Source organism: Pagrus pagrus (genome assembly GCF_965226575.1).
Source record: "Pagrus pagrus genome assembly, chromosome: 2".
In the NCBI taxonomy this organism is placed as follows: Eukaryota; Metazoa; Chordata; class Actinopteri; order Spariformes; family Sparidae; genus Pagrus; species Pagrus pagrus.
The window spans coordinates 13,952,871-13,975,773 of record NC_140186.1 but is presented as its reverse complement, the minus strand read 5'-3'; the positions used below and the strand labels follow the sequence as shown (position 1 = coordinate 13,975,773).

Below are 22,903 nucleotides of genomic sequence, written 5' to 3'. Positions count from 1 at the left end.
CGTATAATATATACTTATAAATATAAGTATAAAGTATTAATAAGTACAAACATACAAAAATGTCGATTTCATTTCAGTCAGTCACTGAGGAAAATATTTTATAAATTATTGACCATTTTATGGTAAGGTATTCTAATAAATCACCATTTACAAAGGGTTTATAATTTGCAAATATGATAATTTATTCCTGATTATTAAATCATGTATTAATACTTAAACAATAACACTTATCTTCAATTCATCAAGTTCATCAACAAGCCAAAGGCCTCATTAGAAAGTAGGCTTTGTCTCTTATTACTATTTTTTTTACTATTATGGCATCTTTGTACTTGTACAATAGCTGTATCACAAACAAAAAAGTCATTTGTTTGCATATTTGCTTTTAATTTCTCTAACAGAGTTCATCTGTGTTTTTTGATGGGTAACATTACAGACATCAGCAAACATTTTTCATTTAAACACAACAAGATCACAGACACAAACATGTTCAGTAGCTTGCATTTTGAATTTATTGAAAACATATGTAGGCTTGTCAGTCTACATTACACTCATTCATCATGTTCATTACTCTCAAGCTTGTAAGTGCAAGCACAGCACGCACTTCTCCTTTCAAGGTATCTCTCTGCTGTCATCCTGACCGCTGTCTTTTTCTGGGGCAGCCACCCGACCCAGGTGAAATCAGCCATAAAACATAACCAGTGCCATGGCTATTAACGGGTTTCATTCAAATATGTGCCCTTTTTCTATGAACATTCATAAATGCACTTATCTCAGACCATCTCACCTTCAATTAACCCTTTCCCTTTATACAAAAGCAAGCTTTGATACAGTCAGTTTTCCACATTGAACCTCAAACTCAGCAGGTTTACTGAAGGACATCTGCAAGAATGTTTTTATGATAATTATCGATATTATCTTTATTACAGTGCATATTTGGGTAAAATTCACCAGTAACGATTAACAATGTACATTGTACAATGTTCATTTTAAAATATCCATGTCGTGCCACTGCTATCGCCAGTGTTTACAGTAACTGCTGTCAGTGTTGGTGACAATATAATGACAATCCAAGTGCATTAAGTACATTATTATTCACATATAAAGGTCATACAAGAAACTAATAAAATGTATGCAGGAGTTTTAAAATAGCTGGTTTACTGGAGCTTACAAATTATATGTTTCTTATTTATTAATGAGGGTTTCAAAATGATATGTGATAGTGAAACTAATGAAATATAATTTTATTATCTTCCATCTTTGGACAACTTGCTGATCGAACACATACTTTTAAAACTCTGTAAAGAGGTAGTATATCATATTTCTCAATTTGGACTTCATAGTTCAAAAGCTTCTTTGGTAATTTCTCTTTCTTTGGATACTTTTACATTTTTATACAACATATTCATTATTTCAAAGAAAATAACATTTAAACTTGCACTGCTCTCAACTGCCTCGGGGGCACATTCATTTGATAATTAAAATACTATCATTAAGAAGTACACGTTATGAATCAAATGTACAAATTTCAGTAAAATTTCACCTCAAAATGCATTTCCAAACATCAAGTTGCTCTAAAGAGCAAATGTCCAATCTACTACACAGTCAAAAACAAGTCTTTCGAATCACTGCATGAATCCATATCACTTATAATGAATTCAACTCAAAGGGCAATTTATATTAAGTCTGTTTTCACAGAGGCATTACAACATGTATTTTACAGAATTAGGGTACATAGACTGACCAGCAGCTCCAAATACCTTTAATATGTGTTTAGATTTAAAACATGCTAAAAATAGCCATCTACAGTTTGCATTTATTCTACATGGGATGCTGGTATAACTGAGTCAAGTATAGCACAGTGACCTACGATGCCCCATTGCATATTTAAAAGGAAACAGGACAGACAAAAGAAAATAAAGCAGTAATAAAATGTGTGGTTGTCATCAGTTAATGTGTTATTTAAATAAATATTTATAGATATTTTAACTTAAGAGGCCAATGTGTTCAAACAAGAGAATCTGACGTTGCTGTGTGTAAAGTGTAAAATCACAGCCAACACATGTACAGTCTGAACGCTCTGTCTACAGTGAAGTAACATGACTCCTTGTTGTACGCTCGCAGAATGCTGAAATGCCACACGTCACTCACAGCCACATACACAAACACATTCAGATGCACACAACTTCCATCTCATTACACAAAAGTGTAAAATAAACCAACACCAATAGAGGAAGTTATCCCCTAAATGTCTCAGCTGGCTCTGACTCATTTGGCCCAACATTACTTAGGTCATACTAAGTAAACTGTTAGACCAGAGCTTCACCAAGCTTCACTTCATCTGAGCAACACACTCAGTGTGTTTCTCTTTACTTCTCACTGTAACAACCAAGGAGCGTGCTTTAAAAATTTGAACATACACCACTTACATACAGTATATCAGTTGTGCAGGTATTAGCAGCATTTTGTGAGTCATGACTTAGAAGTAGCACATATACGTCAAGTCGAACATTAGGCCCAGACTCCTAAAAAACATGGAAATGTTATTGTGAATGTGGAAAACTGGTGTCGGAGAGTAGTAATATGACACAGCAATGTCAGATATTTATCATCGACTTGAGAGATGTTTAAAAAATATCATTTTAAAAATACATTCATTTTTATTCCTTGTCTTTAAACTTACTGTAAGAAATTGGGTGATCCAACATCACCCCTGAATCTGCAGAGCTTTCCTTAATTCAGTGCAGACAAATGGTCCCTGTTCTCAGAAAACCGTGTAAAATAGATATTAAGGCCTTTTCAGACACAATGTGATTTGAGCTGGGCTCCATGTGCCGCTTTGCTTGTCACAACAAAAAATGGCATGGTCAAGCCATTGGAAATAGTTGTGCCTTTGTCACAATAGGCCAAGGGCCTTTACTGATTGTTTTTACTGTGAGTTATTTTCTTATTGTGTAAACTAAAGCAAGACTATGTAACTTTTGATTAAGAATTACAGGGCAAAGACGCATCGAATCTACCAAAGCATGGGAGAGTCTTCTGTTAATTCTTTGACAGATGTCCATCTATCCATCCATCCATCCATTTCCTATTGCTGAGACCAGTCTGGGTCAGGGTGGCAGCATGCTAGACAAGTAGCCCATCATTCTTGCCACGTCCTCCATCTTTTCTTGGAGAATCCTGCGGTATTCACAGGCTAGACAGCATATGTGACCCCTCCAGGATAGTCTGGATGTGCCCCATGGTCTCCTCCCACTTGGGTGTGTCTGGAATACCTCCACAGGTAGGCATCCAGGAGGAATCCAAATCAACTGCCCACACCACGTAGGCTCACTCCTCTCAACATGAAAGAGCATCGGTTCTACTCTGAGGTAAGGAAAAGCTCAACTTGCAAATCGACAGCATGGCCTTCAGGTTTAGCAATCTCTTAACTACAACAGTCCAGTACAGCGTTGGCCTTCCTGCTGACATAGCAGCAATCTGCCTGTTGTCACTCCATCTTACCCTCACTCATGTACAAGACTCCAAAATGCTTCAAGTCCTTCATAAGTTCATAAGTCTTCCCAGGAAGGTTAAGCAATGTGATACCCTAATAGCCGGAGTATACTCTCCAGTTCCCTATTTTAAAAATGTGAACCACCACTATAGCCTGCAAGTCCACTGGCACTGTCCCTAACCAACAGATGACATGTCAACTAAGACCTACCGACGGTGTCCAGACACTTCATCATCTCAGGGCAACTCTCATCCACCCCTGGCGTCTGGCAACTGTGGTGCTTTTTGACCAACCTCTTGACCACCACTAGTGAAATGGATAAAGCTTTTCCTGAACCTTCAAGCTCTGCCTCCTCTATGGAGGATGTGTCAGTCAGGATCAGGAGTTCCTCAAAGTGTTTCAACTGTCTAACAATATTGTTTTATGCTGAGACTGCAGTTTGAATCCCAAGCGGGTAACAGCCGGGGCTAAGCCCTGCAACACCCTCCAGACTTATCAGACAGTTTGGTCATTCTCCATGACCTCTTTGAATTCCTCCCACATCCAGGCTTTGCCTCCTTGACCACAGAAGCTTCAGTCCTTCTGGACTCCTGATACCTGTCTGATGCTTTGGGGGACCTTGCTGGCTAAACAAGCCAGAAAGGACCCCTTTCCCAGTTTAACAGCCTCCTTTACAACTGATGTTCACCAGCAGGTTCTTTGGTTGCCGCCACGACAAGCACAGGTGACCTTCTGACACAAGCCCTGAGAAGTCACTTGGAGGTTTTGAACATGGCACACTCCGATTCAATGCCCCCAGCAGTCCCCTGGATGCGGGAGAAATCCTTATGTTTTACTGATGTCTCTTAAATAATGATGGCCTACAGGGAGATTACTTTTTGGTCTATTGGGGATTTTCTTTTTACCACATTTGGCCACTAGGACACACTGGGAACAAATCTGACTTGCTGTAACGAATCAAGCTTTTGATGCCCTCTGTACACAGGCTGAGTGTTATGAGACCATCATTACAATTACACATTAGTATCTATCAAGCTTTCTAACATTAGCTTACATTCTCATGAAACCAAAAAAGGTTGTAGCAGCAAGGTTTTGTTTTATTTCTTGAGTTCAACTTTTCATTTGTAAAAAGGAAGGTTTGTTTCCTTTCAAAAGTTACATACTCTCACTTAAAACACATGGTAACATTCAAGTCACAATAGTAAAATGGTGGCTTGACCGATAGTGTAACTAACTATAATAGAAGACCTGCCTTGTTTCCTTTTGAATAGACATGTTGCAGGGCTCAAACAGCATTTCAAGAGTTCTAGACAGCAGCTGAATGGAAAGTCTCACAAAGCAGATTCATATAGCAATATGACGGGAGGACGGGGCTGAATGCATTTACCCTCCAAAGTGCTACAATGCATCCAGATTACAGTAATGTCTGCTGCAAGGATATAGGACACAATAAAGTGGGGAGAGAAATTGTTGATGGAAATTGTCCTGGGAAGTAGATCACAGGTAGGGTGGATGCTGCACTTTCGATGAATGAAGGCAGATTCTTCAGTGAAGAAGTCTAGAGGTGACAAAGAAGAGATAAAATCTGTGTTAAACTCAGATAGATGCAATGAAAACAAGGTGAGATTACAGAGGAGAACACGTTATTTCGTTGAAAAAAACCTGAGTCGTTAATCTGAGCCTCTGTCAGCTGGTTGAGTTCCTGGTTCTGAACCAGCTGACCAGATTCAGCAAAATGACTGCCGGGGGCACGCTACTCGATTTGTTTACGTAGGAGTGCTGGAGGTCGACAGTGCTCTCCACCTCCTTCTCCCCGTTTAGGAAAAAGGCAAAGGGGGAGGGGGCTATAAAAAGTTGACCCCATCTCAGCCCTGCAGACTCGCTTCCAAGCTGGAGCTGCAGCAGCATCTGATCTCTCCGAGCAGCTGTCCTCTCCCTGCATCAGCACAACAAATACTTTACATTGCCTGACCTTTTCCTCCTGCATCACTATCCCAGCCATGCCCCCGCGTCCCCACGCCGCCAACACCCCCACCAGTTACACACACACACACACACACACACACACACACACACACGCACAAACACACACACGCACACCCTGTATTCCTCTTCACACCACTACTCAACCCTATGCTAGGCCCCTGCCTGCCACGCACCCAGCTGACATGTATCCCTCATGCTCATGCAGTTGTATTATTTCTTTGACACATTAGCTGAGAATGGACTGTGACTAGTTGTAAGTGTGTATATATGAGAAACTGAGAAGTTTTTAACAGTAAGGGAAAGTAATTTACTCCGTCAGTCTTTTTGTAAATCTTTCAACAGTTTATTTCTGCATTTATTTCATATTTCTTTCCTTTTCGTATTTTTGCATGTCACTTTCAGACCTTCTCAAGAATGTACACAGGCAAGCAAAGAAGGAACGAGGAGAACTGAGCAGATTATTCACAAATCTTTACACTCTTACACTCTTTATTTGACAACCAAAGTCACTAGTTACTTTGCAGATTCAGATTGTTATCACAAAATATGAATCAACTAATGAATTAGAATATATTACCATGGATTAAGCTACCCAGCAGTAGATAAAGTGGGTGAAATTAGCCTCTCCTTTACCAGCTGCAACTTTAACCATACACTTCACATCTATATATATTTTCAAATGAACCCCTCTGCATAATGAGTAGGCTCCTTTTACTTTTGGTACTTAAGTATACGTATTGATGCTAAAACTGGACGCTTACTTATGTAATATTTTTCTTCTTTTCTTGTATTCCTTGTACTTCGACTTGAGTATTACTTGATGAACTCGTTTTATGTTTAACTTAGGTAGAGGATCTGAATACTCTCTCCACCACCATCAACTAGAACTGCCTTTAGGGCCAAGAGCAAACATGATGAAGCAACATTAGTAACGCTTCACACACAGGGACAGATAGAAAGTGTTTTCTGATTCATTTTAAATATTTACAATATTAATGAGGTAAAATTACAAAGTCATAAATATTTATTCTGTTAAGTGAAGAAACAAGCTGTTCTCAGAGCAAAATAAGGTCCCTAGAAAATGGTTTGAAGCTAGAAAGGTGGCAGGGTCCCCTTTTAAGGTCGGTTTGTTTATTCAGTCATGAAAACAAAAAGAGTTTGTTTATTTAGTTTGTTTGGATATTAAAGAGTGAAGATCTTTTTCTTTTGATTAAAATGTCTTCCCAAAGCTACGTAGTGCACCTTTAAGAACCCATGTTATAGTAGGAAAAGTACAGGTTTAAATAAATAATAAACATTAATAATGATTGCATGCGTCAATAACGTTGCTGCTGTAGTTACACCTGTGCTTTTCCTGCCATTACAAGTGAAAGTGTTTTGTAAAAAAGGCCTTTTGAGTTTAACCCTGAACTACACACCAAAACTTTATGATGATTAAACGTTGTAAGTGTTGTTCGCTGTGTGTAAATGAATTTGTAAACATGAGTTTGAAAACAACAACAGCAATGTTCAGTGTCTGAAGTAGGCTAAAATAAAAAAAAAATGCACAATACACACAATAGTCAAATGGATGTATCTTTGTTGTGTATGCATACAATGTATTATTAGAAGCAAGTAATAAAAATCTATTAGCGTGGAATACTGATGCAAGCTTGGTTAATGTGAAAGGCTATATGCGAATGTGTTAGCATGCTAACAGTAAGCACAGCAATCCTACAAGCTAGCATCCAGGTCACAGCTGAGGCTGATACAGTGCAGCTAAAGGTGGACCCCCTCTTTCTAGGAAAAAGATAGATTTGTCCCTCTCAATAACCTTTATCAGTGAAAACATATACTTTGAAAGTATATAGTAATATGCAATGGAAACACTTCTGCTAATTAATAATGCAGAATAATGTGTTTTTAAGTTTTTTAAAGATCGATTCCCCCCTCCATGCGCCTCACAGTGGTTCGGTCCACTGCCAACCTGCAGGAGTGTGGTGCTGGAGGTGCTGGAGGTAGATATTTTGCAAAAGTTAACTTTAGAGAAAGGTGCTATTTGTCTCTTGTCACAAAGTTTTAGGTTTAAGCACACACAAAAACATTCAGTGGTGTCCCCTTCAGGAGTTGCTCTTGAGAATGTTTTCTGTTTATTGTCCCCCCCAAACCCTGAAGTGAAATATCCGCCCTCGCACAGCAGTAAAGTTGAATTGCATTTGTTTTGTGGTTCTCAAACTCAACAGCAATTTCTCTTTACAGAAGCAATTTCTTGGTAAATCAAGACCATCAACAGACCTAGATATGCTTTAACTTAATGATGTAAGTTAGAAGAAGTTCTTCTAATCTATTGACTGCAAGGTTTGTTGAATATACAGTACCAATAACTAGAAAACTGTAACTTTCTTAAAAGAGAAACTTCTGTTGTGTTTGGAGAGTGAGTTTTAAAATCTCTGATGTATTTTTTATTCATGTGAACCGAACTGTTAAGCTACATATCTACCTTATTCTGTACAATTCAAGTTCAGCATGAGTTTGTTAAGAAAGGGACTGTTACTTGTTAGAAGTTAATGAAAACATTACAGTAGTGTAATAGCAGTATAATTGTTTTTTTTACTTAAACTGTAGCCTAGTGGTCAGTATGATAACACAATAAAGACTGTCCCAACTCTTTCAGCCAGGAGAAAGTTTCAAGAAATGTCACGAACAAGGAACGAACACATTAATGGATTGTAATGCAATCCGAGTAATTAAAGCATTTAAACACTGATTAAGAATAACTCGATGGAAGGTGTCACTGACTGGAATAGTTTCCTGTGACACCTTCCAACCCTGAGAATAAGCCATGTAAACAAACTCGTCTCGCACTATCAAAATAGCCCGACGATGTGTAATGCCGAGAAAAGGGAACTCACTCTGGACCGCGGCTGAAAATCCAGTCTCTCAGCAAGCCGCGCCACTGCTCAGTGGAGTCAGGTTACCTGTCATGAAGCTACTGCATGTCTATTAACACTGACATTCTCTGCTGAAGCAGCCGAGCTCCTCTGCTGCTTTACCAACGCAAAAATGATGTAAAACTCATGTAAACATCAGCTGCTTTAAGCTGGTCCACTTATCTTATACAGATGTACAATGAGACCACGTGGCTCAGCTGGAAAAAAACCTCAATATATCAAACTCTAGAAATCTCACTGCCAATTTAGGGGAGGGATGTCCAAAGTGGGGCCCGGGGACCTAAATTGGCCCCACCATAGGCTTCGATTTTTGCCCGTCAGATGTTTCTAGCTCAAAAATGAAAAATGTAATTTAAACAAAATGCTACTATAAATCATTGTTCATGTTATTTTATTTTTCAGAGGTAAAGATTAATTATTTTTCCTAATCTGAGCACAGCCGGCAGAGTGACACTTTGGCGGAAATTCAGTTAATTATACAAACTTGAGGTCAGACTAAGTTTTGCATCTTAACAATACAATGCAGTAGGTTTTGGCTACTGGCCCGTGGCCCATTACGAAGTTTTGTTTTGTCCCTTCAAGGGAAAAAGTTTAGGGCTGGATTATTTATTAACAGGAGTGGCAGGAGACTTCCAAGTAGTGCTGCAGCGGTATATACTGTTTTTAACGGTTTTAAATATGTGAAAATTGACGATATTCATACTGGATACATTTATTTATCACCAGTATTGAATTCTACCATATTAAAAACTTATATTTCAAGTTTATATCAAGCTACATGTCCGTCAGAACACAGCATTTTGTGAAATTATAATAAAGTTCATCCAAAAAACCAAAAGACTCATTGTGACTTTAGAATTATAATACTTGTATAATACCATTAGATATGATACTGTGAAACTGATGTTACCTTAATCAGGTTGAGGTAAATTAAAGTATGAGGCCACTGTGACAATCATCCACACACAGGCTGCCTCTCTGAACAAACATGTGTAATATGAGCAGACTTACATGTGTGATGAGATGTTTCCTTGGTCACCGATGCTCCACTACAAAACTCATCGTTGTTCCATCGAAGGAGGGCGGGGCGATGATTCTTGGACCTTGTGGCGTTGTGATGCTGATAACTGGCTTCCTGTCTGAGCTCACAGCTCCTCCTCTGGCTGTCACATGTCCCGAGCTCACAGGTAGCTGCAGTGGAGCCTCACCTGTCGCGCTGTAATACGCACTCTCGCCGCCTGTCGCAGTAGTTTCCGCTCTTGGGCTTCTTGCGTTTTTCACCTTTTCTCCACCTGCGTCCTCAGGGTGACACGGCGACTGTGGCAACACCGCCTGGGCTGCGAGAGTGGGCGAGGGGATGAAGCCCGGATAGATCATGTAGGTGGGGGCGTAGGCTCCTGGGCAATGTGCCAGGGGGGACAAAGAGAGGGGCACGGGGGTGACGGGGGCGACGGGTGCCACAGGGGGATGGGGCATGGGTACATCCACGTACTGACCTGTCTCGGGGTCAAACAGTCTCTTTGTGGTGGCCTGTATGGGAGTGTCCACCAGGTAATAATGTCCTGTAGTGGGGTCCAGAAGCATCTTGCGCTGGGTCTCTCCAGCGGAAGGTGTGGGCGACGCAGCCGGGATGGAGGGGGAGAAACACAACACCTGCTGCTGTGCTGGAGGCCCTGAGTGATGGTAGATGCTCGAGGCTGGGTACTCCATGATTAACGGAGACTTCTTCTGCTCCGGTGTCTTCACCTCCCTCGACACCGGCTCTCGATTGAGCAGTTTGATTTCATTCGTGTACCCCAGCCCCGGTATGGTTAGATAGTTCTCAGAGTCTGCTACAGTGGGATTACTGGGAATTATTTTGACCTTCCCCTGCTCCACCTGGCCATTTTTCGAGGGCTCTATTTTCACCGACAGTGGGGCCACAGGCGCGTTGGAGCTTTTCACAGCCGATGATGTCTGCAGCGTGGAGCTCTGCGGACCGGAGTTACTGACCGAGCTGATGCTGACGCGCGCCTTGTTGCCAAAGTGAAGGACGCTCTTGTTGCTAAACGTTTGACTTTGCGGCGATTGCGTTTTAAACGCGTCGTTGTTGTAGGGAACGTGTATGATGTTCAGAGCTCCTCTGTCTTCCTGTGGTTTGCCTGCGGCGACCCTGTCAGCGCTCGTCGCGTCCGGCTCCTCTGCGCCCTGCTCCTCACGCGCAATCAGCGACAACACGTGGCTGTCCGTGACCGGCTGCGGCGCTTGAGTTTTACGCTTCCATTCATTTCTGTCAAAAACGTAAAGCTGCTCCATCGTTTTGACGGCAGCTTTGAGCTTCTCTAACGCGGCCTGTTTCGGTATCGTGGGCTCGTTTCTCCTCTCGGCCGTCTCGCCTGCAAACTTCTGTTTTGTCAGTTTGGTGTCGGTGCTCGGCTGAACTTCTGACGGGTCAGGGTTGAGCTGCTTGGATGCATTTGGCGCCCTGATTGTCGTGATGTCGCTCTGAGGTGTTTCTGACGGGATCCCCGCCTCTGCTTGTTTCTCAGCCGCCTGCTGCTTCGCGTTTGTTTTCACGGAGTGACATTTAATCACAATAGGAGACGGTAACACGTGCTTCACCGGCTCCTTTGTGGCCTTTTCTTCAGGTTTGTCAGCGGCCGTGGAACATTTACCTTCACTGTTATCCAAAGAAACAAAACGATATGAACTTTTAACCAACTTCCTGACATCTCTGACGTGATAAATGGGCGTTTGAAACTTGCATTTAGTATCTCGTATGTCTCTGACGGTGAAGTTTGGGATTTTGTCTGACGCAGACATGACGTGGCACTTGGCATCACCCGCTGCCCTGAATGTGTTAACAGTGTTGAAACTTATTTTAGGGGTTAACAGGTTGGCGATATTCAGCGTGCAGCCTTTATTTTCCTTCACACTCCTCAGGCATATTTTTATCTCGGGGGGTTTTCCGCCTTTCTCGTCTTCTTGTTTACCTATTATGTTTCCATTGTTGCCTGTTTTGAACTCCTTTTCGCATTTCTGTGGAGCAGCAGGTGCGCAACTTGGCACGTCTTCTGTTAAATCCTTCTCTTTTGAAAGGAGCTGGCAGCTTGGAACAAAAAGTAGTTTGGTCAACATGCTGCTGGTGTCTAATCCCTCTTTTGCTGCTGAACATGTGGCTTCAGACTCCTTCACAGGTGCTGGCTCATCTTCTTTCACTGAATTGAAAGCGCTGCTTCGGCTGTGGCCGAGCGGAGCTTTATCAGGCTCCACCTGTGGCTTTTCTGAATCATCTGCCGCTTTGTCGCCCTTCGGCTCCTCTGCGGGCTCACAGGAAGCAGGTCTGCTGCCCTCCAGGTGTTGATCATCGGCAGAGTTAACGGTGAATGCCGAGCCTGATTCTGATGTCTGTCTTTGCAGGCCTCTTCCCTGACTCCTTTCTTGATCTTTGAACTGAAAAGAAGGGGAGAGCGCTGGGTACGTGTCACGGATTTCCCCCCTCTCCATTTTGCGCTCCTGTTCAAACTGCATCTTTTTGGAGATCACGTTTTTCAACAGACTTGATGCAAAAACTGCTCTTTTGTGCGTGTCCCCCGAACTGTCTGTGTGATTATACTGCATCTCACACCCTGACCTGTCCACCACCGTCCCGCTGACCTCACTGGATCGGGCTTTTTTGATGCATTTTGGACGTTTGGCGCCTTCGGGCGCGACAACATTACAACGGAAATTCAGCGTGACTCCGCGCTGCTTTGGCTGAACGGGATCTGTCAGTTCGATATTTTTGCTGGAAGAGGAAGATTGTTGAGAAGTTGCTCTCTTGTTCAGTGCGTGCGTTTTGGTTTGTGCAGTTTTCATGCCGGTATTAGACTTACCATGCCTCTTACTGTCCACAGTCTTATTCATTTCCACAGTTGCGCTGGAAGTCTTGTGCGCAATTACGCTCCGCTCTTTCGTCCGAGATATGTTTCCATAATTCCAGTCGACATAAGCCGACCATTTATTTAGCCCATATTCCGACATGGAGGACTCGCTGGAGGTGCTAAGATTAATGGCATCGAAGTATGGACATGCCAAGCTCCGGAAAGATTTGGCGGTTAGATTACGCACCTCTTTATCAGCGTCATCCAGCTCGCTGATGGAGCTGGACGCTCCGCTGGAATACTCATTAATATCTTTCCGTCTTAGTTTGGTTGCAAGGTGCTGACGGCCCGGAGCAGGGATGAAATACCCGGCTCTGTCGTACAGGGGCCCGGCTCTGGCGCCAGAGCTCACAAAAGAGAAGTGGTTCCTGTCTCCGAAGTGTTTTGTGGGGCCACAGGTGCTGTTGTCAAAGCTGCTGACAGGCTCGTTCAGCGCCCTGGAGGATGTTTTGATCGATAGGTGAATCTTCCCCGCATTTGCGTCACCGCTGTGGTTTTTAAACACGCTTTCATCGGAGCTGGCGCATTTGTCCGAGTCACAAAGATCACTGTCCTCCTGCTCGGTGCTGACAACCGCTCCACCGAGATTAGACTGCACTTTCGCCTGGCTCCTGCCCTCCAGTATCAGAGTCCCCTCCTGCGTGTCATCGCTCTCAAACGACGCGTAATCCACAAATGAGTAGACCAGGTTGTTGTCTTCGAAGTCCCAGCAGGTCCCGCGGCCCAGGTCGTAGTCGACGTCGTGGTCGAGCTCGGTCAGCTGGATCTCGTGCGTCGTGATATAGTGAGACTCGTCCTCCACCGTGTCGGAGCCGCAGTGGTCGGACAGCACCGCGCTGGCACCATCATCCGACTCCGTCTTGCTGTTCAGATACATGTCGGTGTACTGGAGCTCCTCGCTCTCGCTGCACACGTGTTCGCTGCACTCGCTCGGCTCGAGCTGCGTCTCATTCTCAAAGTCCTGATCGATGTTGGGAAGTTTGGTCAGAGTTTCCAGAGGAGACTCACCCGAAACAGGCTTGTCCTCTAACTGCTCTTCTGAAACGATCCCCCCCTCCTTGTCGTGCTCCCCGTGTTTTGAACCGTCGCCCTTCACCACGGACAGCTGGTTCCCCTCGCCCGTGAAAGTTACTTTCACGGTTTTTGCGCCGTCCGGTTTCATGTCCAGATCCACGTAGTTGGACTCGGTGGCGCGGCCCTTACCGTCCGCGTTGTCCTTATCCTTGTCCTCTGGGAGCAGCTTCCTGTGAAGTCCGGTGACATCTCGGTAAGTGAGAGTTTCCTCCGCTGCTTCCATTTAGTCCGGTCTTACCGTCAGGTGGTCCTCGTTTACGATGTTATCCCGACACAGGACGGAAAACTCTGCGGGCTGGAGGGACGGGAGGACAGAGAGGGAGGAGGGTGAGTGGGTGAGAGAGAGAGAGAGAGAGAGATGGGGGGAGTCCCGAGGAAAATCCCACGATGGTTTCTCTCAGGGTGGAGAGGGTGTGTGGCATTTTACATTTTCAAATGTTTACTGCCCAACTTTGCCTACAAGAAGCACAAAGCTTCCAGATTCAGCACCTTTTCCTGAGGAACAGCTCCCCTCCATGAAGGTTTCAGCATAGCTTAAAGGTGCATTAGGTAGTTTTTTTTGGTGGGTTTTTATCAGAAGAGTAAAATCTTCCTTTATTGGTTTCAGGACTGAAGAAACTGAATAAACACAGGACAACACAATGTCCCCTCTTTTCTGGCTTCACACGGCGTTCGGGCACCTAATTTCCATCGGAGGACATCTTGTTTATTTACTTATAGAAATACCTTATATCAAATAGATATCCCTGAAGTTTGTGTTATTACCTCATTCATATAGTAAACGTTACATTTCTGTTTTAATTCCTTTTCTAACACTACATACTGCACCTTCAAGCACATTTTCTGAGACACTTTCTGAAACTGTAGCTGAACGCACATTTGTCCCTCATCAAACTTCATATAAGGAGTTTGTTGTCAATAGGAGTGAAGGTGAACACTGACATTGGTCATTTATTCATTTTTATTTCTCTTATTTGAAGTGGTGGAAGAACTGCTCAGATATTTTACTTAAAGCTGCTACAAAGATGATAATGATGCTTTTAAATGACCTACATTAGCAAACAAGACCATCAGTGAGAAGATTTACTGTTTCTAGTTTTTCTTAATGTATTTTGTAGTTTTGACAGTGGAAACTCTACCATTTTTCTCCACAGGGGCCTCCAAAATCAACAAAATATCAATGGTACTTATAGTATAAGTAGCAATAGAGTGCTGAAGTCACGTCCCTTCCATTGAACCCAAGGGACCTTATTTTGGAAAAACTTTGTATGGCAGTCAATGGAGATAGACAAATAATTTGTTGATCCTGCTTGAATTGTGCCATGAACTATGATGTTTCTCAATTTAAAAGATAATTTTCCAAGTCAAGAAAGTCGCAGTTTGTCGTAATTACAGTAAAATATCATCTAGCTTTGCGTGAAACCGCTCAGTGAACTACATTGTCTCACTCAACACATGTCACCAACATGGCCGCCAACTCGGCACCGAAAAGGTTCTTAAAAAAAGATGAAAATCACAATAAAACTTGTCATATTGATAACTGCAGTTATGTGAAAGGAGAGTTTGTCAGTTCTGTGAGCTGCTAATATAAAGGACCAGCTCTGCAGCGTTTAAGTTGCGGGTTTTGGTGACCGTTCGACGAGATGACGTCACTAACGCGACTGTTGGCTGTCTCGTCTTTCACAGTCTCATATTTCATTTGTTTTATGACAAACTGTGACTTTATTGACGTGGAAAATTATTTTTTAAATTGACAAACGTCATATGTGTGATTCATGGCACAATTCAAACAGGATCAAAAATGTAATAATCTCTCTCCATTCACATTAACATTCATGTATATATATATATATATATATATATGTACATATACACAAGCTTACTAAAGGGTTAAGCTTTGTTATGTGGAGAATACAAAATGATTGACTTGTGGTCTCATGATGACAGCATTAGAAAATTGGCAGGCATGGCATTTCTCAGCTTCTGTATTTCTCAGTAGCTAGCATTGTAAACATGTCAAATTGTTGCTCTACAACCAGGGAAGTAAGTACTAAGTTACTTAATAATATTGTTACTAACGATATTTGTGGATCTGAGAACGCCACCAGCGATCTGCCTTCTCACTGAAACAGCTGCAGACAAATATTCCCCACCAGCTGGTGCCAGTCAGCTAAAAGAATTTACTATAAGTTCATCCATTCATGTGTCGATGCAGGTCGAGATCTGTCTAACTCCAATCTGTCATTCCCTCCGTCACCACTGGGCCGTGCAGGATCCGTGGGGGGACTGGACAATCTAAATGAAGGAGATGGTGTTTGTTAATAAGGATGTTTGCTACCAGGGACAATGCTGAATAATGCTATCTTGTATGGTAATGATCCAGTTATTAGAGCTCTGTCTAAGTGTTGAAGACACAACTGTTGTTTCTGGACGGGGCCCCAGATTGGTGGTATGCAGGAGCGGGGAGGGGTTGGGCCAACAGTTGCTCCATGTGGAGGGCACACTGACAGCAGTATCAAGGACAGAGGGCACCAGTATAAAGCCTTTGTCACCCTCAAAGCCCGATTGTACCCTCAGAGTCATTAATGTAGGGCAGCCTCTTAGAAATCATCTGTTTGCAGTTGTGTACTTTACTCAAGTACTGTACTTAAGTACAATTTTGAGGTACTTGTGGTTTACTTGAATGTTTTCATATTACTTTTCAGGATGAAATGTTGTACTTTTTACTCTACTACATTAATTCGACAGCTGCAGTAACTACTTACTATTTACATTAAAGGGACAGTTCACCCAAAAATCCAAAAATATATACTTTTCCTTTTACCTGTAGTGCTATTTATCCATTTTGGTGTGAGCTGCAGAGTTCTCAGAGATAACGAAGCGTTAAAGAAACTCAACAGAAAACATTTGAGAAACTCAACAGCAGTATCTCTCTCCAGAAATCATGACCCAGTTACCGTAGACAGCAGACGTTGTGAGCAGGTTCAAGCAGAAAGTATTTTCTTTCTAATGAAATACACCCACCAAGCGTGTCACCATGGACAAGTAAGCGTGCGTCCAGTAATGGACGAGAGGGTCTTGCTTGTGACAGTACGGGATGTGAACATTACTGTTAGCTGTTGGTTGGCTTAGATAGCTTAGTCAGCTAGCCTCTCAAACAATCTAGATGGATACATAGCCATACATCTAGGGGGGGAAATGTGTATGTTTGATTTTGGGGTGAGTTGTCCCTTTAAGATTTTTGCATTAAAAGATATTTTAAAGCTTCTGTTAAAGTTCTTTTATTAAAATACATGTTAAATATCTTTTTATTCCAACAGTAAATACTGTTATAGAGTATTTGCGCTCATGCAGTAAAAGAGAAAACAAATTTTCTGTTATCCCTGCCCACTTTATCCAATCAGGACAGAGCACTCTGTAAAGGGGCAGTCCTGTCTGCTCCTGAACATGCAGAGAGCAGGATCGTCCTGTTTGCTGCTGTCTGGCGATCACTGCTGTGCGTTCATGTGGTGACGTAGAGAGGAGGGAGGAGATTACTAACTGCAGAACAGACAGGAAGTCAGCTACAATGATGCCAGTGCTTACAGCAGCTTTAAGTTTATGAAAGTATATGAAAGTTTGTAAATACTTATGAAAGTATTTACAAAGTAAATATTAAGTCATTGTTTTCCAACCTTTCTGACCTGTGGACCATCACAAAAAAGAAGTTTCTTGGGACCCAGTGTCATGTTTCAGATGTCTGTTGTTAGCAGTTCCACCAAAGACACATTTCCTTTCAAAATGTTCCTCTCTTGGTTTCATTTAAAGTTCTGTTTTAAGCCTAAAAATGTAAAATATCCAGTATTTTACAAAAAGAGGAAAGATTAGAGAAAAAAAGAGAATCATCTCATTAATCATCTCATGACCTCTCAGATTTATCTTGCCACCCTTTTTAGGGGTCCAACCCCGAGGTCGGGAACCACTGGAGTAGAATACACAACTATACTGTAAATAAGTAGTTAAAACTAGACTCGACCGTAAAATGCAGTAAAATTTGATACTTTCAGTACATTTTGCTGATACTTTACTTAAGAAAAGTTTAATCCAGGACATATACGTGTAGTAGCATTACTACATGAGTGTTTTGCTACTTTTACTTCAGTAAAGGATCTTTATACTTCCTCCCCGACTGTTTTTGAAGCACTTTACTGATGGGTGAAGCCTGTTTATCTGACATGAGTTTGTGTGAGTGCTTCTCCTGCCGTGCAAAGACAAACAGCAGTAAACTACTAAAGGTCAAGACTCAAGCTTAGATTTCACATCAACAGATTACACCTTTAATTGCTTTAAAATTATGTAACAGTGATCAAATACTGCTAAATGTGTAATTCGGTTTGCAGACCCTCTTCTCAGTCGAATGTTTGAATGATACATATTCAAATATTCGATAAAGTATACAGGGGGTGATAACCACCCCCTGTATACTTAAAAAAAAGTTAATATACTCTCATAGTATATCTCATGTGGAAAACATGCACATGAGCTTTGTATTTGCCCCAAGTCTGAGCTATTAAAGATTTGATTCTCCCTTTCTGTGCCAAAACACGAACACACTCACAGTTTGAACTGACCTCCACAAAGCTGATAAATTTAGGCAGCTATTTAAAATGGGGACACCGCTCACGCAAGCGTGTTGAGATCAGTTTCTTACAGTGGCTACATTAAAACAGCAGGTGTTAAATCATGAGCGCCATTAATCAATGTCACCAACAGTCCATGTGAAGACCTTCGCTCTGGCCCTCAAACTTCAGATGTTGATACAGAATACACAATATGTACCTGCTCTAAAAATAACTGCTGGAGCCTGAAGGATAGGTTGAGCAGTAACACAGCAAATCTTCCAGTGTTAACAAGTGTTGATTTTACAGTGACACATTTTCAGAGTTGACAAGTGTCGGTAGGACAGTTGTTTGTCCAGTCACAGGGCTGACAGGGGCTGGACATCGGCCGCTTCAAAGCATTTGGTAAACTCTGACAAGCGTGTACTTATGGAGCCTGGAGTTAACCGCTGGGAGATGCTTTATTTATTTATTTAAAAAAAAAAATGAAATTAGTCCAATCCATGGCGGAGCAACAGGAGCTCTCACTGGTTAGACTCTCACCAACAAACAACAGCTGCCCAGTTGATCAAGAAATAGAAACTGTAAATGTGAAAGTGGGAAACAAACAAGTCCTGAGATGGAATACAAAATATATAGATTGTAGGCAGGTGCATTATTAAAGGGAATAACACAAAGTCAATATCAAAAACCCTTCATTTTGTAATTCCATGTTAAAAAATAGAAAAGATAAAGAACATTTTTTAATTATTTTTTGAAATATTTCTTCAGTTTTAAGTGCCCTCTCCATACTCAACATGTACTTACATATTTAAAGTTTCTTAAAGCAAAATTCTTTCAGATAACTGTGATGTGATAGTCCATTAAAAATTCATTATCCAATCAATTAAATGTTTTTATTATATCATGATTTATTAATGAAACAGCCCATTAGGCATCAATGCAATAAGATTCACCCTTTAATGACTGCATTCTAATGCAGCAAATGTTTCTAAAATTATTTTTGATTGGCATAATGACGACGATGATCGTAATGTTAATGTTGCAGCGGCAACAATAGAAGCATTGCTGTTTTAATGATTAAAAATGATTAAAGGAGTTGTTTTATAAAACCCTTGAAACCTCACTGACTGATCATTTCCTGTGGAGGAAGATGATTCTTTTCTTACTTCCTCACTTTTACCAAACTTTAAAAATACTCCTTTACTATTGTAGAAGTCCTGCTTTCAAAATGTTACCTGAGTAAAAGTAAAGATGTATTTTTAGTGACATGCTCTTATAATCCCAGTCTGATATCTTTGTGTTTCCTGTGGGATCGCGCCGTCTAGCAGCACCGGTGAGTTTCTGATTCTGACCGCTGAGCGTTCTGCGGCTTCTGAGTGGGAACTGGAGAAGTTTTAGAGCTTGAACACCTGCTGTGAAGCAGTCACCAGCAGCCAGACACCGCACTCCTCCAGGTTACCCCCTCCGAAACCTCAAGGGTTTCATAGTTCAAAGGGTAAAAGGTCATCTTTGGATTTGAAAGTGTCATATGTGAGCTAGTTTAGTGGATGTAAGGGATTAAAGCGTTACTCTAAACCACCGATAATGACAATTCACTTGAGGAGGAAAAGTGATCTCTGCGAGTATTTAGGTCACTTTTACTGACCGACTGGTGCTGAAGGGTTCAGTCGGTTTACCAATTTATAGTTGTCATATATTTAAAGAGCAACACATTCATATGAAAATGTAGCCTGAAGAGTAAAGCTTTGAAGAGTGCTAAAGGTTATCTTTGAATTCATAAAGGTCAGATAATTAATCTACTGGTTGACACCTTTTACAGGGCTTATGTTGTAATGGATGGTTTATTCAGAGTTTATAAATAGTTTACTAATTATTTATAGGTTGTTAATAAGGAACAACTTCTGTGTTGCCAGGTTGTAAAAAACTGGAGTTTATCCTCCTTCAGCATAGCACCTAATATGTTTGTGGTTTGCTCCTCGGTTCATCAGGAAAACCTCTTCAGTGGACCTTTTGACCCCTGAAAAGAGCTGGTGTGTCTTTATTAAATTCCTAAAATGAGCCATTTATTATCATTTATAACTGCATTTGAAAGTGTAAACTCTGTGAATACTAATTAATTACAAACATTTGTATTACATTATGTTTAAATAGAAAGTATAAACACCACCAAGTGTTTTTTATTAGAATGTTCATTTAATTAATAGATTATAACTGATCTATAAATTATGAGTAAATCATTTATAGACTATTAGTTTAGATATCGTTCCACACAATAACCTCATTAGAAAGTGTACCAATTAACTTGATAGGAGTTACAAGTACAGCATCATTCTTTATACGACCATCAGATGGCACCACAGTAAAATAAAATTAAAATCCTGCACTTCGGGGCTTTATGAGCCGACACGAGAGGTGAATAGGGTGTAAACTTAAACTAATAGATATGTCCATGGATCTACACTGTTGATTACTAATATAAAGACATTTTTTTTGTATTACAAGTTTCTAGATCTAATTAAGTTTGTGTTAATTTTTTTTGTCTATAAAATGTCAAAAAAATATGTATATATTAAAAATGCTCAGCACAGTTTCCCAGAGCCCAAAGTGAAGTCTTCAAATTGCTTCTGTTGTCCAACCAACAGTCCAAATCCCAAAGACTCTTCATTTACCACCGTAACAGACAAAGAAAAGCAGCAAACCCTCACATTTAAGAAGCTGGAACCAGAATATGATTGACATAATTCATTTTCTTTCAATCGACTAGAGGAGTAATCGACTGATCGGCTGATCCTAGCAGCTCTAACTCGGCGCCCTGTTGCATTTGTCACAAAATCAATCACATGACCGTGAATAAGAACACATGAAGATGGTCTTTGGTTCTTCCAGCTCTTTTTAAATGTGATCATTTTTCTGATTAGCAGTTGTAAACTGCCTGTCCATCATTGTCAGATGTTGCTGTTTGATTTGTGAGCTAGGGAAGCTAAAGCTAAAGAAAACAAGATCATTTTACTGAGTTCATAAAGTTGCACAAACATCCAAAACATGAACAAAATGTAATAATATAACATTCACTATGTCAGAGGTCATGAGAAGCAGGCATCTCATCATGTTTGGTTTGGGAGAGACAAATGAATGGGGCTTATATGATTTGTTTGTATTTTAACAGAGACAAAATGTAAAAACAATTAAAACTTATTGACATGATGTTTCCTGTTCCTTGATCACATCTCGATGGTTGTCTAGAAAGTAACAGCAAAGACATGTTTGCTGTGGCGTCATCTGGTTTCAGCTTGCACGTGTCCCGAGTGTTTCAGGGATACTCTAGCCTAAAAACAGCAATGAGAGATGAGAGCTGTCATGAATTATGCCAGCAATGGCAGACATGTACGGTTGCTCCCTTCTGGCAATGGGTATTTGGTTTCACTCGTGCTCATAAACTTCTGGTCCTCCGGCAAAGGTCAGCACCTTGTTAGGGCCTGCTGCGACAACTAACAACCCTATTGTTTAGTGAATTCCTCTCTCTATGAACAGTGGTGCTGTGTGGGCTATAAGATAACGTAGAGGAAAAGTTACATTTATAGCTTGAAGGTTATGATTGTGGATTGAAAATGTGGGGAAAAATGACTTCTGTGACCAATTAAACTACTGAACAGACAAAGGTTAAGATGTTATTACATCATTCAGTAAGAAAGATTTAGTATTTATTGCTTGTTTGTTTATCATCTTTTTATATAATGACATCAATTTACTACATTAAGCATATATTGCTTGGTTCACAACCCCCACTTCATCGTGCATTAAGTTTTAATATTGTGTAATGTGAAAATAACTGTGCAAAAAGGGAACATAGGAAAGAAAAACATGTGTTCCTCCTGCATGTTTTTAGCTATTTTAGCTTCAGTGACAGTTCTGTAGAAATTAGCCTATATCTTATATTCCAGCATATATATTTAAAACTTATATTGTGTTTAATTACAGAAGAGGTTATATGTTTTTTATTGTATGTGTGTGTAGTTGTGTAAAGAAAGAGATAGGGGAAAAAAATAATTAAACAATAAATACAAAAATATTTAGTTAATAGCTATTTCAGAGTCAACAAACAATAACATGCGTCATAAACCATTTATTAAGAAATTGTTGCAACTGATGTTTATTAACTTTTACACTGGCTTAACTAATATCATTATTAACTATAATTAACTATATTTTTTTAATTTACCAATTATTAAAGATGGTTGTTAAAAAGTGTTACCCATTTTTCTACAAATGCAACTTTACTTCATCAGAAAAAATTTACCTGAAGCCAAAATCACATACCAACTCTACACATGATGTCAAAAACTTGACGAGAAAAACTTGAAAACTACAAAAGACAGCAGATTAATTTTCACTTTGTTTGTCAAACTCAGACTTTGAGTTTTTCCTCCTGTGGCTATCAGCAGCTGCCCCCTGGTGGTGACATCATGCTACAGCACTACACAGGGCTGCAGAGCTCTCAACACAGACAGATCACCTCTCTGTTGTTTCTCAAAGATGAAAGCATCAGTTATGTCAGTCCCAATCAAGCAGCCTGGATTAAATATTGTGAAGAAGATTGTTTTTGATATATGTATCATAATCTATGGCCTACAGCAGTGGATCACATGCTTTTTTTCATTGTTTTAATAAGATCTAACCCCACAGCCCAGTCCAGGAAACTCAACACCCCTTCATCAACATTCATGTATTTGACTATAAATCATATAAAAGTGGACCTAAATCCTGGATGTTACAACATTTTCATACAATTAATATGTCAGTGTTTAGTTCAGTTTGCTCAAGTTTTGATTTGTAGGCCAACTACAAACACATAAGCTGCAGGTTTCGACCATTTATTGATGTATTTCACCAGTTTTATCTAATTATTTTTATGTTATT

At 40.7% G+C, this 22,903-nt stretch overlaps 1 protein-coding gene across 1 annotated transcript; it reads right to left on the bottom strand.

Moving 5' to 3' along the window:
• Positions 1 to 486: 486 nt before the first annotated feature.
• Positions 487 to 13,652, bottom strand: LOC311271156 (uncharacterized protein C4orf54 homolog). The gene is made up of 2 exons (XM_084376687.1): positions 9,421 to 13,652; positions 487 to 5,051 (listed from the first exon to the last, which is right to left on the bottom strand). The coding sequence occupies exon 1, from the start codon at positions 13,606 to 13,608 to the stop codon at positions 9,445 to 9,447; it is 4,164 nt and encodes a 1,387-aa protein (XP_084232813.1). The 5' UTR covers positions 13,609 to 13,652; the 3' UTR covers positions 487 to 5,051; positions 9,421 to 9,444.
• Between the last annotated feature and the right edge of the window lie 9,251 nt (positions 13,653 to 22,903).

Coding starts and splice junctions, on each gene's coding strand:
- LOC311271156 (XM_084376687.1), bottom strand. CDS start 13,608: ATGGAAGCAGCGGAGGAAACTCTCACTTACCGAGATGTCACCGGACTT.